This window comes from Procambarus clarkii, chromosome 35 (genome assembly GCF_040958095.1).
Source record: "Procambarus clarkii isolate CNS0578487 chromosome 35, FALCON_Pclarkii_2.0, whole genome shotgun sequence".
Taxonomy (NCBI): domain Eukaryota; kingdom Metazoa; phylum Arthropoda; class Malacostraca; order Decapoda; family Cambaridae; genus Procambarus; species Procambarus clarkii.
In genome coordinates this window covers 37,877,052-37,892,815 of record NC_091184.1, presented here as the reverse complement: position 1 = coordinate 37,892,815, position 15,764 = coordinate 37,877,052, and the positions used below count along the sequence as shown (strand labels likewise).

Below are 15,764 nucleotides of genomic sequence, written 5' to 3'. Positions count from 1 at the left end.
TACCTGTTGGGAAATATCTTGCACCCTGTACAGTATTTCAAGGTAAAGTGACTCATACAGAGTTTTTCTTTCTAAGAGTGTTAAATTTATTAGTGTGCGTTCTGTGCAAACTATGTCATCTCATCAAGCTATAAAGTAATTTTATGTAATCTCATCAAGCTATAAAGTAATCGTATGTAATCTCATCAAGCTAAAAAGTAATCTTATGTAATCTAACCAAGCTATAAAGTAATCTTATGTAATCTCACCAACCCATTGTACATTCTTGCATATAAATTTTTATTATTATTATTATTAGTATAAATAGCACATGCATGTAGTCTATTGGTCATTGTCCTGGAATAATTTGTACCTAAATTTAGCAAAGGCCACCATCTATTAGTTTCAACCAGGACAGAAATTTGGCGTCTTGTCAAAGGTTCAGAAGGTTAAGGCTAAAGGTTGGACAAGGAAGACTAAATTTCTGAAACTTTAAACAAAGTTTGTCAGTTACTGTAAAAACCCACTTATATTATATTTGCTAACTTGCCTTATATAAATAATGCCTTTATTACAGGAAGCAAGTGGCACTCTCGCAGGAAGCTACTGACTCCAGCCTTCCACTTCAAGATCCTGGAGGACTTTGTGGAGGTGTTCAACAATCAAGGCAATATAATGGTGCAAAAGTTACAGAAGAAGTCGGATGGGAAGCCCTTTGACATCTTTCCCTTCATCACACTGTGTACCCTCGATGTTATCTGTGGTCAGTTCATTTTTTGTTGTTGAGCTTGAACAAACTAAGGTCATCTTTGTGATTAGCAGATCTATTACTGTATTGTGTGAAACGGATTTGAACCTTATTTGCTAACTATTTCCGTGCTATGCATTGTCCGGTTCTACATAAGGTGCCTGTCATGCACTTCCCATTTCCATTGTTCACTCATTTCCAAAATGTGTTTTTTTCACCATTTTACGTGTACATTATATTGCAAAATAAATGTAACGACTATTATTGAGGTAACAGTGATGGACTCAGAGACTAACAGTTTGTATTTTAATGCTACAGTTCTGATGTTTGACTGTAAAACACAGAGCTGGAGCTTTCATGCCTGGCTGTTGGTCACCGATGACTTCCCGTATTTTATTCCCTTCCATAGTTTCCCGACACAATAGAATACTTATTATTTGTTAAACTTAATTCCTAACCATTAACCATTGTAGGCTGAACTATTTTTCTAGTCCGAATTGGATTTGGTTTCCGAATCGAATTTTTAGAATTTCGAATTTTTCTGGTTCCTATATATCTAGTTATCCTTTTCCTTTGGCAACAAATTGGGTTTTATGATAAAAATCACACTTACAAAGAAGAAAATACACAGACTCACATTTACAAATAATTTTTAATTACTCTAGTTTGTTCACTAAATTATTATTGTGTATTAAAAAAATGACAAACTCACATTAGAAACATGAAAACCTTACAACATTTTGGCCCGTCCTGGTCTATTATGAAGGTGAGATGATAAGGGATATTAAGGATGGAAAATTGAACCAAGACAGATTCACTTGAACATTACTAACAGTCTCTTAAATACGGTATATTAATGTATCTCTAACTTGTATTTGAGAACCGTTTAAGGCTTGAGACAAGCAGTGTTTATTAGTAAAAATAAAATACTATGTACCAGTATCTGTCAGAACCATCCAACTCTCAGAACCATCCAACCAGTCAGATTCATCCAACCGTCAGGACCATCATACTGAATGAATTATCACTACTCTCCCCAACTGATCCATGATGGTCTAAAATGTCTATTTTAGACCATCATGGTCTAAAATAGTAAAAAATATAGTCATATTTTTCACATCTCAAGTGCCGGTTAAGGCGTTTACGTCGCGTAGTCATATTATTGTGACTTATTCTTTATAACAATGTTGTCGTGCTATTCACAGCTTGAAGCGGCTCCATAATGTATTTTTGAAATTTAAATTGTATCTATATTACAGAGACAGCAATGGGGTGCAACATTAATGCTCAAGATAACAGTGAATCAGACTATGTTAAGGCTGTATACAGGCAAGTAACATTCTGAGGAGTTGTTATAACTGGCATGGGGGTAGATATAGTTACTGGCTAGATCTAGCGCGAGGTAGGTCTACAAGGAAAACCAGCCAAATGAATTTAGCCAAATTCATGTTGAATGGTTTCAAGAATACAGGTTTCCGGTAGTACAGTGGGTTCCGGGTTGGAATCCCGGGCGAGACAGAAATGGTTGGGTGCATTTCCTATCACCTAATGTCTCTGTTCACCCAGCAGAAAATAAGTATTCAGGAGTCAGTAAGCTTGTTGTGGGGTTGCATCCTGGGCGGGGTCAGTAAATCGACCCTGGAGGGAAGGGGGGGCAAGTTTCTGCGGCCTCAAATGATCTGTAGACTTAGACACTCAGGGGACTTCCCAGAAAATATGATTGGTTAGTTCAGCATTCCAACAGTAAGGAAGACAATTTGTTCTGAATATTTTTGGTTTCTGGATTATAGTCACCTGGAGTTATAGGCTCAATTGTACCGCATTTACTTTTTGTAACCTTGATTCAAATATGATTTATGGTTCAAATTATTTAAAAATAAGTAATACAATTCTTTGGGCATAATTTTGTTGCAAACTTTGTTGTTTGTTTAGAAATGATATCTGCCTCTTGTGACACATTTCTCACAAAGCTTACAGGAATCAGTAAAATTTAAGTTTTGTTTACTTTTAGAATTGGTGCGTTAATACAACAACGACAAGCGCGGCCGTGGCTGCAGCCTAATATTCTTTTCAAGCTTCTTGGATATGCGAAAGAACATGATGCCTGCCTCAAAATACTTCATGATTTTTCAAATGAAACTGTGAGAAGCAGACGTAAAGAATACCAAGAGGTAAAGATGAAGAAGAGTGCAACACCTGATGACGACGATGCTATTGGTAGGTAGACAGCTGGTCATGTTGTAGTTACTGTACATATGAAGAAGCTTTGAAGATCAATACTTTACTGCTAAATGGTTTTCATTTGCACTAATAGATGTAATACTCACGGAGTAGATCTAGTAAGAGGCATATTATGACAAAGGATGTATGTCAGTACTGCATTTTGCCGAGATAGGTCTCCTGAGCTATAGCCCTAATCTACCTATCTACCTACTAGCCCGGGTCTTCTTGATGGGAGGTGCAGTTTGCATGAAGGGTTTATCCTCCCGATGACTGCACGAGTACAAATATTGAGTTTAAAAAGGCTTCAAAAGTTTTGTCTTGTGCTGTCGATACAGGAGCGGCGACTAAACAGAGGCATGTGTCAGAGGGAGACTTGCCGCACTGTGGGGCGGGATGTTGTGTTTATGGCGTCAGCTGATCCTTGGTGCTGCGGCCAGGCAGTTATGTTCTGCCTTTGGCTGTTGGTGGCGCCAGGTATAAATGTGGCACGGGTCAAATGTAGCCCAATTTGTTGGTCGACTGGGAATAAAAGCCCAGTGCCAGGCTGCCAAATAGTCAAAGCCAGTGCTTTGACTATTTGATATTTTTCATATAACGAGAGGTCTACCTCCTCCTAATATACGCTCGATAGTAAAATGTATTTTGAGTGTGATAAGGACTTGTCTAAAGTTTACTATGGCACTATGATGTCGGAAACAGTGAAGGAGATAGTGTTCGATTGTTTCTGCCACATGACAGTGGACGCAAAGTTCGTTAATGTCTGTTTTGTATTTAAATGTGTGTGCTGCCAGTTTGGTGTGTCCCAGACTTAATCTGGTCATCGTCACATCAAGTTCTCTGCTTTCATTCCTACCATGTTTCCAAGTTTCCCATTTCTGTTTTATGGACCCATAGTATAAAGATGAGCATTGTGAGATGATGCCTACTGGGGATGGCACTAATACAAGTGACCTCAGTCAGAAAGGACTGTACTGACAACAAACAAGTGCTGCAATGACAGCTTTTACTCTGAGACTGTAGTAGGTGGTGTAGAACCGCCTCCAGAGTCCAAATTACCACTGCTCCACCAAAGACTATGAGGTGTGAAGAGCCTGGGGATCAGAGATTCTTTCTAAAATTAGTAGTAGGCATCCATCAGTCATAGGAGACTATGGAGTTGCGCTCTAGTTGTCGGTTTGGATTAGCCTCTCCAGGGTGCAAAGCCAGGGTAGGTTGATATGGAGAAGCCCTCGAGCTCTCCACGGCGCCGAAAATCTCCAATGGAAAGGCAAACGCCAATACGATTGATTCCAGCACCGTCGCAGGAACTGTCAGAACGATGTTGAAGGCAACAACGAACTGCCCTAGTGGTGGCTCCAGTTCCGGAGTTAACCTCGAAGTTGGTAAAAGAAGGCACAGGGACTCCAAACCCGGAGACCGCCGTGGTCGGGGCCGGAGAAGAACGACCCCAGCAAGGGAAAGAACGACCCTAGCCTCCCGAAGCAGAGCCTGGTCTGCACGAGCCCCAGGAGGTGGACGTTCGAGCCGCGCACCTACGGGTTCCAGACATAGATTGTCAGAGTCCCCTATCACCCGAGGCCGGCTTCCTTCATGACCCAGCAGAAGGAAGAGTAATAATTAGTAATTACAACAACAATTATTATTATAATAATTATTATTAATAATATATATAATATAATATCAAACTAAGAATATGTTAAAACTGGTGGCTAGTAAAGAGTTTCATGGTTTCATTTCATGCGCTCTTTGATGATTTGGTGGAGGCTGTGGAGCCCACTATTCCTTCCATGATTTCATTGTTTCTGTGGGATGATCCCAAGAGTTCGATGCTATTCTTATTGAAGGGTTTGTCTATTTCTTCCCACTCTACCTCAGCCATCACCATAGATGACACCATCACTTCACACCACAAGATTAAATATTTATTATCAAAAGATATTCTAACCAGGTGTCTTTTTAAGGTTGCAAATCTGATTGAGTTAGCTTGTTCCTTTTGCAACAGTTTACTTGAGAATTAAATTGATGTCTTTCATTTTTATTCCTTAAGTATATTTTAGAAGTTTCAAATAATTGCATCTCTTCGTTATATAACATACTGAACTTAACAGAATTTCATAAAATGTTTGATTCAACGCTTAGCATTAATAAAATCAAATGTAATTTTTAGTACTGTATAAGAATAATAGATATTCTAAGGATAATTTATTTCCGTACTTATGAGAGTCCCTTTGTTATATTTAACTTCAATAAATAATATGATGCAGTTATATGATGTAAATGGACATCATTCTCCTTGTAGCCGTTGTTCGTATAGAAAGGAGTTTGTGAATTGCAAACAATGGGCCAACTCGTTCACTTCAATAGTTCCTGAATGGGATGTGAAAATTAATTCATCGGTTGGTTAATAATATGGTATCTTAAATTCACATAAGCTTTTGATTGGTGTTTTTCATTCCTAGGCAAGAAGAAGCGCTTAGCCTTCCTGGACCTGTTGCTGGAGTACTCCGAGAAGGAGACTGCACTCTCCGATGAGGACATCCGGGAGGAAGTTGACACGTTCATGTTTGAAGGTCATGACACTACGGCCGCTGCTATCAACTGGTCACTCTACTTGATTGGTTGCTATCCGGAAATCCAGGTAGGGGCTTTGAAGAGTGCATTATGATGTATGTCACTGTATTGTTTTGTAGCTACGGCACAACACTCTGTTTTGGTTCATCATGTTAGACAGTTGTTGTGTTAATTACATGTGACGTAACGTAACTATCTCTGTAACAACATTTAATCTGTCAAGTTTGAAGGCCTTTTACTTACAAAACAAATAAATGCAGTTTATGATTTTTTATGAGCTATCATTAACTTATCACAACTAATTAAAAATATTTCGCCAATATTTAATGCAGATCATGTGATTTCAAAATGTGAGATTAACGCAGATTCTTGTTAGCTATTAGACACCATCAATATCACATTTTTGAAGATTTAACAGTATTCCTTGATATTTTTAATGAAAAATCTGCAATTTCTCAAAAACAGAACAAATAGGCTTTGAGCTTGTGAAATGCTTTTTTTCTGAAGAAGTTGTTCTGCCCCGCTCAGAGGTATGACTGCCGCTCCTACAAATCGATGGAGAGTTAAGCAGGAACACATACACCACATAGACAATGATGTCCCTGAAGGTTCATTTTAAGGTGCTTGTATTTGATGGTGCTACATAGCCTTCCGGTTTGGTGCCTTCTTTTGATAATTACTTACTTACTTAAGGTGCTTGTGCTTATTCTGATGAGGCTGCCGTGCGTTAAACCTCTTTCCCTCAGAAATGTAAAACTCAGCACTTCGTCTCCCTGACACTTGCCTCAAGACCTCGTGCAACCCATGACTTTAGCCTCCTCTGCACTTCATCCCAATAATATCCTTAACATACCGTGAAACGTGGTATGTATACCACATACCCCAGGAATAAGGGGTATACCCCAGGGAGCCAGGAATAATTCATAACTGATATTTCATTAAAAATCTTATTTCTGAGGAAATATGACAACACAGAAGGGATTAACTTGAAGGAGACACAGTGAGCAGAACATCCTGTAATTGAATGAACACAAGTTTCTAGTCTAGTTTAATTGAAAAAATATAAACTGCATCCTACAACAATGGAGTAAACAATTATCAAGGACACGTCCACTCACTATGTAAAAAGACACCTCGAACACTGTTTATGCTGGGACAGACGTAAATCTGTGTATTTATATTTGTAGATTAGATTAGCATTTTAGAAATGCACTACAATCACTTTCTATGGTTGATTGTTCAATAAACCACCGAACTATATGTTCAACAGATCTTTAACCCGTTCCATGGAGGACAGAAAAAAACGTACTATATGCTGGTTAAAATTGTAAATGTGTGACCACGTCTGTTGTAGAAAATAGCAATAATTATAAAAAACTGCCACACACACACTATAGAAAATTAGGCTTGGTGAAGCCCGAACACTTTTTGCAGTTTTCCATAAGATGTGTTGAAGACATTTTAGTGTGAAGTTGTATAATCTTTATTGCTTCCAAGAACCATTGTCGTGCCTGAATATCATCAGAGACAAGAGACTAAGACATCCTAAGTACTACAGGCATCTACAGTACTAAGTTGTATTATCCTTGTCAAGAGATAATTCCCTATTGGGGTCTGGCCAGTCTGTGTTGCCAAGTCCTACTTTTCTCTTATCCCCCCCCCCCTCGGTTGTCTGCTGTTGCTGCACCTCCGAGCTTTAGCCGGTATTAGGGTGGTCTCCCCTTTCCCTTGAGACCTCATACACCTCTTGAGCTGCCTGGTCTTATCTGCTTGATGGTCCTACTGGGCTGTGGGTGGCGGAAAGCACTTTCTGGCTCTCCCCAGTGGGGTATAATTTCACAACTATCCTGGCTGTGTTTTATGAGCCCTATTTTACCTGTAGTGGATTATCGTTTCTTTTCCCTCTTCAGGTTTTTTCGGTGCTCAGATTCAGTTGCATACTCATCTTTTGGAGCTCATGCTGCTCTTAGTTGTGTTGGCCCTCGGTAGAGGCTTTGTCTCTAGCTAACACTGTCCCGGACAACATCAGTGGCCTTCTCTCCCAAAGTGACCCTAAACTGTGATCACTATTTGGTCAACTTCTGTGGAGTTCCGCTCTCCATTCTCTTTCAGCCCCTTTAGTTTTGGTGCCTCTTCAGGTGAAAAGTTAATTTGGTTTCCATCTGTTACGCATAATATAGAATTTCATGGTAACCTCGCTTTTAATTTCACAAGGTTTGGTCTTCGGTGCTTTGACCATTTTTGTAGTCGGTCTCTGTATTTTTAATTTTGTTACAACATAGTGGGAGGAAGGTGGTTGATCTAATATCTCTTGTGACTCGAGAAACTTATAATGGTGCCGCAGGGACACCATAGTACTCATGTTATCGGTGCTGAAAATATTTCTGCTAAGCTCTCTTTTGATCATTAAGATACAAAGTAGATGATTACAGTTACAATATATATATGCATAACGGACTACTTTATCTCAGAATGATTATTTTTTTCACACTTTTTGATGTGTGATGATAGAAAATATAATTTGTTTAAGCTGATGAGTTACCTTCTGCAGGCACGGGTACATGAAGAGCTGGATTCAATTTTCGGTGATTCAGACCGTCCAGTGACCATGGCTGACCTCCGTGAGATGAAATTTACAGAAAACTGCATCAAAGAGGCTCTGAGACTCTTCCCTTCCGTGCCTCTCCTAGCCAGGGAGCTGAAGGAGGAGGCTGTCATTGGTACAACTTAAATATTGATGTTGGAAACTGAAATACTGTACATTTATAGTGTATTTATTTCTCAAGTGAGATGCAAAAAATGTGAAAAAAATCATAAATATTATTTTACAGATTTTAAGTGTTACAAATAAAATGCAGGCTTTGTTTTAATTATTGAAATAAAGTGACATTTATTTTCTATTTTACATTTAAAATAAAAGGTAGGTTTGCCTTGGAACACCAGGTATTAATTACTGTGGGCTTACAGACGGTTACCGCATCCCAGCCGGCACCACAGTCATGATTGTGACTTACCGCCTTCACCGCGACCAGGAGCAGTTCCCCAAACCAGAAGTATTTGACCCAGATCGTTTTCTACCCGAGAATGTTGCCAAGCGTCACCCCTATGCCTATATTCCTTTCAGTGCTGGACCCAGGAACTGTATTGGTGAGTAGATCGTCAGCTTTTCCCAACCATATTAGCACCCTTGTGTAGAAAGTAAAGTTGAATGGAGTCTCCACACAGCATTGTCAAATGCTTCCACTAATGCTGAAGATTTTTTGTATGTGTGTATATCCATAAACTGATCACAACTAATGTGTTTCGTCTTGCAGTATGTAAAGATTGGTTCATTACCTTGGAGTGTACTGGTAAATTTATCATTTCACATAAAAGTAAAAGTTGAAATATAACTGATAGCCAAATTATCATATAATTTTATGTACAACCCTGCATATCATATCTAGAATTTCAGGTATTTTCAGTGGGGCCAAAATCCATGCTTGGTGCCTGAATTTTAATAATTATTTCTGAAGGACCAAAGTATTAAGAAAAGTTATGTGCATAACTTTTTAATTTGCAAGTTGTGTATAGATTTGGTAGTTTAGAATATATTGTAATTTACAAATTTACTATAATTATGAAACTTGCTTTTGAATCAAAGAAAATAACCTGTTTCCATAATTTATAATTACCTTCCTTCCCTTATTTAATATTAGTTTCTTTTCTACAAATTATGAACATTTTTATACATGTTCTTGCAGGCCAGAAGTTTGCACTTATGGAGGAGAAGATCCTGTTGAGCAGCATTCTTCGCAAGTTGCGTGTTGAGAGTGTCACGAGGCGAGAGGACCTCCTCATTCTTGGAGAACTCATTCTTAGACCAGAAAATGGCAACACAGTTAAGCTTTTCCCCAGGGCATAAGTCTTATTTGTGTCACATGCAACTAGAATGAGCAGCGCAGAAGGAAATGAATGATGTGGTAAGAGTAACGAAGACATGCTTGGAACAGCAAAAATACAACCAAAATACAATATTTTAAAGGTATTGTCTAGATGTGCAAAATTAAAAAAGAATGCTCTTTGAAGTTATATCGAAATACCTGTAATGAGTAAGAATTTTTTTAAATGTTTTATATCTAATGTAGAATGCTGTATGATTTTAATTATACATTTTATAAAGTGTATTAATATTTAAAAAATCCTACTGCATTCAGTTTGATACTGTATGTAATTTAGTGCTTCCATACTGTGCATAATGTTTGCTCTTCTATGGAAAATGTAAATAATTTAATAAAATACCTAGTACATTTCCCGTACAGTCAGGTAATGCAGTGTCTCTCTTGCTTAGTAGTTTTATATCTATATTGGTGCCAGTTGTATAATATAGTAACTGACATACACAGAAAATAAGTCACAGTAATGCAGCTAATACAGATAACCCAATCTTGGTGTTCATGCTTTACTACCTCACTTTGCCCCTCACCTCTCCCCTCACCTTCCCTCTTACCTCTCCCCCCTCACCTTCCCTCTCACCTCTCCCCTCACCTTCCCTCTTACCTCTCCCCCCTCACCTTCCCTCTCACCTCTCCCCTCACCTTCCCTCTTACCTCTCCCCCCTCACCTTCCCTCTCACCTCTCACCTTATATTGGTTCTCACTCAGGTTTTTCGCGAACTGATGAGGGTCCACTGCAGACCGAATTGTCGTCTCATTTATTTCATGTGTGGGTTGGATTATTTGTTTATCATAATTTTAATATACTGTAATTGTGTTGGGATTTGCACAAGTGTGTGTTTTAGAAGATGTTTGTGCTGGAGATAGGAATTTGCCATATTATCAAGAACAGGCTGTTCAGTTACTACTGAAGTTCTCAATATCTGTAAAGAAACAAGTATACCCAGCATTTAAGATAAGATTTTTTAAAATTAATTTTATGACGGAAATAAAGCTTGTGTGTAGTAGAACACATACACAGTGCAACTAGTGATTCAGGATGAAATCGAAGAGCATCCACCTATAATGAAATACAGCGTTTGGGTTGTTCGAGATGTACAACTAAAAAAATGCAGCACTTCCAACCACTCTGGCAGATACCTTTTGATAAGACGATGCCTAAATATCCCACCAAGAAACTCGTCATACACAACGCTTATACTCAGCTCGCTGCTAAATTCAGTGCCCTTGATCACATACACTCTACGAACTGAAAGCAACATCACAGCGCCCACATTCAATACACTGGCATTTGTTTCATTTCAGCTACTGGGAGCTGTAAGGTTACGACAAGACTACTTTAAATTGACCGTTTTCTTGACGTTGGGAAACCTTAGGAGGACAGGCTGGTATGGCAGCCCATCATGTAACACAATTATGGGTAACACAATTAATATAACAGTAAGCACAGTTATCTAGACTTGATAATTGGGCATCAACCTGACAAGATGAACTGTTGGGTCTACTTGTAGCACTCTAAATTTATGAAAAACATTGCAGACGCTTCACTTGTCTCGAACTCTCTTTCCTCATTACTGGTTCTAAATAGCTTGCAGTCAAATTTTAACATGATTAACTCTGAAGACAGACATAAATGTATATGCATCCAAAAGGGTCAAACTAGTAATTTAGGATCTCTTCATATGTTGGGATGCAAGAACATGATAAAGTTGATGACTACCAAACTTGCAGTAAAGCCAATATACACAATCTTGGGATATCAAATAGAATTCTAGACTGTCCTTAATTAAATTAAATGAGAACTCTTGGATGAATTTGAAGAAAGCAGAAGAGTGCAAACGAACTAGCAAGCCACATTGTCTACCACAAATGGTAAACAAAACACTTGTCTGGCACTAAGGAACAAAATCAGACTGACCTGATGTTGTCTGGGCTCGGATATGACTGCTGTAAGTGCCTGAGAGTTCATCTTACGAGGTCAAGATCACATGAATTGTAACGTATGCACAATGCACTGTCACACTAGAGTCAGTGTATCGTCATTGCATTTTATACTGTGTGAAAATATCGTCATTTAAAAATATATCTACACTTACATGCATCAAATGGCAAATAATTTAATTGCTAATTATATAATGCTTGAAATTCTTGAACTGTATCCATATTTTGCTTTCATTGGATGAATTAATATATATGTGATAGAAATATATAGTGTATAGGCATACATAACCAACACTGTATTACCCACTAATATCCAATACAGTATTGAAAATTATGTTCAGAATTGCCAAAACTATTTTCCTCCAGTGCAAGAAATGTTCTGTTACTTATTACCATATTATATAATTAAGTACTGTGTAAGATGTGCAGATAAAATGTAAAAGCATTTTTAAAAACATTCATTATGGTCTGGCAACAGACTTTTGTGCCCTCTGTAATACTTTTGTGTTACCGCTCACAGGATGAGTATTGTATCACCGGTCACAGGATGAGTATTGTCACCGCTCACAGGATTAGTCTAGGCTGGTAAATAAATTAGGTGCCGCTGGCAACTACAATCAGTCATTTAAAGATTGGTTTATTGATTATTTTGCTCTGTAGCTATTTGTGCAAACCTTCTTGTACCAGAAATACTCATGCATATTTGTTGAGAATTTTACTGCTCTTACTCCCCAGCCTGAGAGTGAGCTCCCTAGTGTACATCTGATCAATCAGGTTATTGCTGGTCACAGCTCGTAAGTTCGCATTGTCATTATAATACATCTCATCATGTGCTTTCTGTAGGAAGTATCTAGTTACCTCATAATCACTTGAACCATTATTTTGGAACTTAAGAAACAATGTGGGTGATATTGTTGCTGAATTACCTAATAACTTGAAGTCTTGGACTGCTGCACTAGCAGCCAAGGACATCAGCACATTAATGCAAATGCAGTTCTAGATGTTCACTCTCACTTGACAGCCATTTCATAAAGGCAGGAAGGTTAAAGTTGAACTGGACATGCTGATATGATTGGACATTGAACTGCAACTAGTCTAATCTGGTGCATTTCGTCCCCATCCCCATGGTAGCATGGGGATGGGGACATCTTGCATCTGGCATCTTGGGTTGTGAAGTTTGAGAGCTCGTAAACTGTTTAATAAACGTAAACAAACTCGCCATGATTGTTGAAAGGTGCACATTAAGTGGTTGCGTAAATGCCTTATCAATCCTGGCTCGGGTCCACAAATCGCTCTTACCCTTACCCAACTCCCAGCTGGCTCCATGACTTCTACCGAGTTGAGCTCTCACGTATTCCACCCCCTGATCACCATAATGATTTATCCTTGTCCCTCTTTCCTCCCAGTACCCTGCAACGGCCCGTGGCTACTACTGGACCGTCCAGCATGATCAGCCCTCTGTTCTTCAAGTGTTCCCTGATGATTGTAACGATAGCACTGCTTATCCCTCTCACTTCTGTAGGGATGTTATAATGTCATACTCTGGGCTCCAATCTGGTACTTTGCACTATGCCACTTTCAGTGATACGTTTGGTCCACCACCACAGGCCCCTCACCAGGATTTTGAAAATGAGAAATTTAACCCAAAATGGTATGTGGTAAAAACTACGGGAGTCTGAACAGTCCCTCCCAGAACATTTGTCTTTTAATTGTGTAGCAGTAATGAAATACCAGCTATGATGTGAAAATAACTGCTCAAGATCTTGCATCAAGCTATTGCTTTGCTCTTAAAGAAATCTCTCGAATCACAAGCCTTTCCCTGATGTAATTATAAAAAAAAATTAGGGTAACTCTTATGCATAAAGGAGGTGATACAGATGACACAAATTACGATTCGATATATCTACCAGTATTGTGTTATCAACACTATTTAAAAAGAAAATATGTAAACAGCTGTACTCAAAACCTTCCTAACATTTATTTAATATTCAACATGCTAAGTACCGGCTAATTGTGCATCAGATCTCAGAACAGTATCAATCTGCTTAATCTACTCAAAACTAAACAAATAATTCTTATTTGCCTTCTTCTTTGAACTAAGAAAAGCCTTCGATGCCCCAAATACCTCTTAAATTTCAACATACAGAATTCAAGGCCTCTCTGAGATATATTTAATTGTATGAACAACAGCTACCAATGTGTAGTCATCAATAACCACAGAAGTACTCCAAGGCAGCATACTAGGACCCTTCCTATTTTCTATATAACGTGTAGCCAAATGCTTTTAACTTTAAGCCTATTTGCTGATGACAACCTTAGCCTTATCTATCCCCAACCCACGTACATCACATAGATGATATTGATTATATAAATTAATGTCACCCAACAAGCTCAATAAATAGATTAGGCTTACTACATTTTATTTGAAAACAAATCATCTAACTGAATATACCTTCAAATAAATAATGTAAACATTGAGTGTTAAAGAGAGAGAAGATTCGTGGGCTTGTACACAGAGAGAGACTTTTAATTCAATTCTTACTTACAACACATAGTCAAAACAGTCTGCTTCCTAAAAGAAAAATGACAATAGCTTTCATCACGAGATTACTGTTCTCACGCATATTATTAATTCAGTTACCTGTGCTTGCGGCTCAACACAGCAAACAACCTCAAGTCCATCATCACACATACAAATAGAGATATCACGTTCTATTTTTCAGACATTTTGCCTCTCTATTTAAGCTCCGAAACTCTCATGTGGTATTTACACTTAAAAAGCCTTATTCCTCATTACTAACTCTGACTTGAAACTTCCTAGACGAAAGTAGTAGAACATATTAACTTCACTGCAGAAATAAGTACTGTATCTGACATTACCAAGAGTCTGATTATATTACGCAATTCAAGGGACTATAAAAGAACTCCCGTCCTTATGAATTAAAGACTTGCTCAACCTATACTTTACTCCACAGTAAAACAAAGAGTTCTACAGGTAGTTGAAGCGGGTTAGCACCAGTTAACCCGTCCTCACACCTAGTCCATTCTATCCAGCGGTCGACCCCAAAGACACATTTCATCAATTTTAACATTATGTTTATTCAAAACAAAACTTTTCTCAAATAAAAATGAATATTATTATATATTAGCATATTGTGCATATTTAGGCACTGGTTACATTATGTTAGATGTTTAGGTTCTGTTGCCGATTATTTGTATTTATAGTACGTGTGTGCATCCCGTCCACGACTCAAGTCCATTACATCCAGCGGTCGACCCCACAGACGCATTAATAAATTTTTACATGTTATTCGTTCAAAACGGAAATTTTCTCAAATATAAATTAATATTATAATATATTAGCATATTGTGCATATATAGGTATAGGTTAGGTTAGGTGTTTAGGTTCTGTTGGCGATTAATTGTATTTGTAGTACGTGGGTGAAGCATTTATAGCGTTGTGGTTCGAACAAAATTCGTCAGTGAAGCACTTGTTCCGGAAGTGTTCGAACGAAATCAGTTGTGAGTCGTGTGTAAACAGTTTTTCATTTATAAACAGGGGGTATGGCGGCTGGATGGAATCGCTTTTGGGTCTTTATTTGGAGGACGGGCTGTTTACAGTGTTGCAGTTCGAACAAAAGTCGTCAGCGAAGCACTTGTTTCGGAAGTGTTCGGACGTCATCAGTTGTGAATCGTATGTAAACTGTTTTTCATTCATAAACAGAGGGTTTGGTTTTCATTCATAAATAGGGTGGATGGAATGGGCTTTGGATCTTTGTTTGGAGGACGGGCTGCATCAGCAGTGTCAGGGGCTTACCTGGATCACACTCACTGGACACACTGCTCGTGTAACAGGGATCTGACTTCAATAGGATTTAAATTACTAGTCAAGCCATTTTGGCTATATTAGTAAGCTGGGAAAAAAAATGAAAATAAATTTGGGATTTTTTTTCAACAACAGTAAGTTAAAGGTCCTCTGATAGGTTAGGTGGGCAGGAAATTCTCATAGTTTCAAATCGGTATGAAAAACATTAATTGAAAGTTTCCAATTGAGTCGTCCGGCTTACCAAGTAAGCCGGACGACTCAAACAGAACGGGACAGTACGTCACTTTTGTGAGTCGATTTCATTTCAAATTACGTCCAAATTTGGCCATAGCGCCGCGCATACCAGCCAAAAGTGACGTTATTTTTAAGAGGACGGGTTGCTAGAGTGCCATAATGAAGCTGAGAGTTCGTCAGCACTGGGGTTGCCACATCAGAGCTGGAGTTTCTCATCGCGGTTGCCACATTAGAGCTGGGGTTGCCATAATATATTTGGGGTTCGTCAGCACTGGTTTGCCATATTAGAGCTGAGGTTCCTCATCAT

General features: G+C 38.5%; 1 protein-coding gene across 5 annotated transcripts in view; it reads left to right on the top strand.

Annotated features, from left to right (window-relative positions):
* Cyp4c3 (Cytochrome P450 4c3) overlaps positions 1-11,844 on the top strand; it is a 35,684-nt gene extending 23,840 nt beyond the window's left edge. For all 5 annotated transcript variants that reach the window (XM_069336369.1, XM_045759183.2, XM_069336370.1 and 2 more), the window contains 7 exons: positions 557-742; positions 1,987-2,056; positions 2,739-2,944; positions 5,410-5,588; positions 8,073-8,241; positions 8,489-8,668; positions 9,265-11,844. In XM_069336369.1, the coding sequence (XP_069192470.1) occupies positions 557-742; positions 1,987-2,056; positions 2,739-2,944; positions 5,410-5,588; positions 8,073-8,241; positions 8,489-8,668; positions 9,265-9,425 (1,151 nt within the window). In that variant the 3' untranslated portion in view covers positions 9,426-11,844. The remainder of the gene's footprint in view (positions 1-556; positions 743-1,986; positions 2,057-2,738; positions 2,945-5,409; positions 5,589-8,072; positions 8,242-8,488; positions 8,669-9,264) is intronic.
* The last annotated feature ends 3,920 nt before the right edge of the window (positions 11,845-15,764 follow it).